A 1,403-nucleotide genomic window follows, 5' to 3' on the forward strand; every position below is an offset into this window, starting at 1 on the left:
CCTCTCTCTCTATCTCTCTCACACACACACAAACACATTATTTATTTCTGTATAGTTTTATTTGTAACATAGAAGCACATCGAACTCAAAGTCTTTTAGTTGTAGTGCAGGGAAAAGGACGATGGAAAAAATGCGGAGGAAGAAAATAGAAGTAGGATCAATCAGTGGCGTTCTTCTTCCACGAGCAAGTCGCCTCCGCAGAATACTAAAAAGCTCTACTTGCTCAGTACCCAGATCTAGTTTTGAGAAATCTGAAGTCAAATATTTTGAGCTTCACATGATGCCAAACTTTTTCGAAAGCAATTCTTTGAATATCTTGATTACGACTCCGAATATTGTAACGGTTTTACTTGAGGAGATAGAACATAAAAAATTGGTTTGTTGGTATTAATAATTCATAAAAAGCCAAAAATGTCCGAATTTTGTAATTCCGAGGCAGCGAAATGTACAGTCGACTCCTCTTGCGTTGAACTCGCTTGAGTCGATCTCCTGTCAAGTTGATCTTTTTCTCGGGCCCCGGCACCTCTTCTTCTTTAGGCGTACAGGTACAAACCTTTAAGTTGGAACTTCGGATGAGTTGATCATTTTTTCACTCCCCCGACAACATCAGCTCATCCGTAGTCGACTGGATCTTGTAGGGCAGTAAAAAAAATCCCACTAAAAAACAAACCCACCAGCAACAAAAGAGGAAATAAGAACAAGTGAGAGAGTTCTAGTTACTCACCCGTCCATCATGACGACAGCTGTTGTTGCCGCGCTGTCCAGTTTGAGTTTGGCCTTCTGCCTTCTTGTGTTTGCTTTTGTTCTTTTTCCGTTGCTGGCCCTGTGGGAGTGGAAAAAATGGGAATGTTAACCAGAGGAACATTCACCCACAGACACTCAATATACAAGTAAGTGAATGTTCGAATAAACTGACGTGCAGCCACCCCAACAGAAAACCAGACTGGCAGGCAAGTATAATAATACTACGAAGACGAGGAGAGGCTCTTAGTAGGGCACGAGATGTACCAAGAGAAACAACTGTGATTATTTTAGTTTGACGAAAGAAAATTCGATCGCTTCCCCTTACTATTTCAAGCCAAGGGATCCAATCCGAGAATAGACCCCCCCCCCCCCCCCCCCAAATGATGTGTAGCAATCTATACCTTTATACTTTAACAATTTTACGGGTTCCATTGCGGTATTTCACTATCGCCCCCCTCCTCAAAATATTGAGGCCCAGTCTCTGCTCGTCCTTTCTATGTTCTGAACCATTGGCAGTGCCACGAATAAAGTATGGCGTCACAAAGGTGTTTCAACATCCGAATTAATAACTGCCCCTTCACTGCCTGGCCACTCTATATCAGCAGGCTGTGTGGTGAGATTATTAAGTTCGTTTGGCACTGAGTGGGTTGAGCGCTATG

At 42.8% G+C, this 1,403-nt stretch overlaps 1 protein-coding gene across 20 annotated transcripts in view; it reads right to left on the bottom strand.

The window, feature by feature from the left end:
- The window catches only part of LOC101858781 (CUGBP Elav-like family member 1), a gene marked incomplete at its 5' end in the record, with an annotated part of 38,002 nt that extends 37,179 nt beyond the window's left edge, over window positions 1-823 (bottom strand). For all 20 annotated transcript variants that reach the window (XM_013082679.2, XM_035969833.1, XM_013082678.2 and 17 more), the window contains 1 exon segment: window positions 725-823. In XM_013082679.2, coding sequence (XP_012938133.1) covers window positions 725-823 — 99 coding nt within the window.
- Between the last annotated feature and the right edge of the window lie 580 nt (window positions 824-1,403).

The sequence above is a fragment of the Aplysia californica genome, unplaced genomic scaffold, assembly GCF_000002075.1.
Source record: "Aplysia californica isolate F4 #8 unplaced genomic scaffold, AplCal3.0 scaffold00187, whole genome shotgun sequence".
Lineage (NCBI taxonomy): Eukaryota > Metazoa > Mollusca > Gastropoda > Aplysiida > Aplysiidae > Aplysia > Aplysia californica.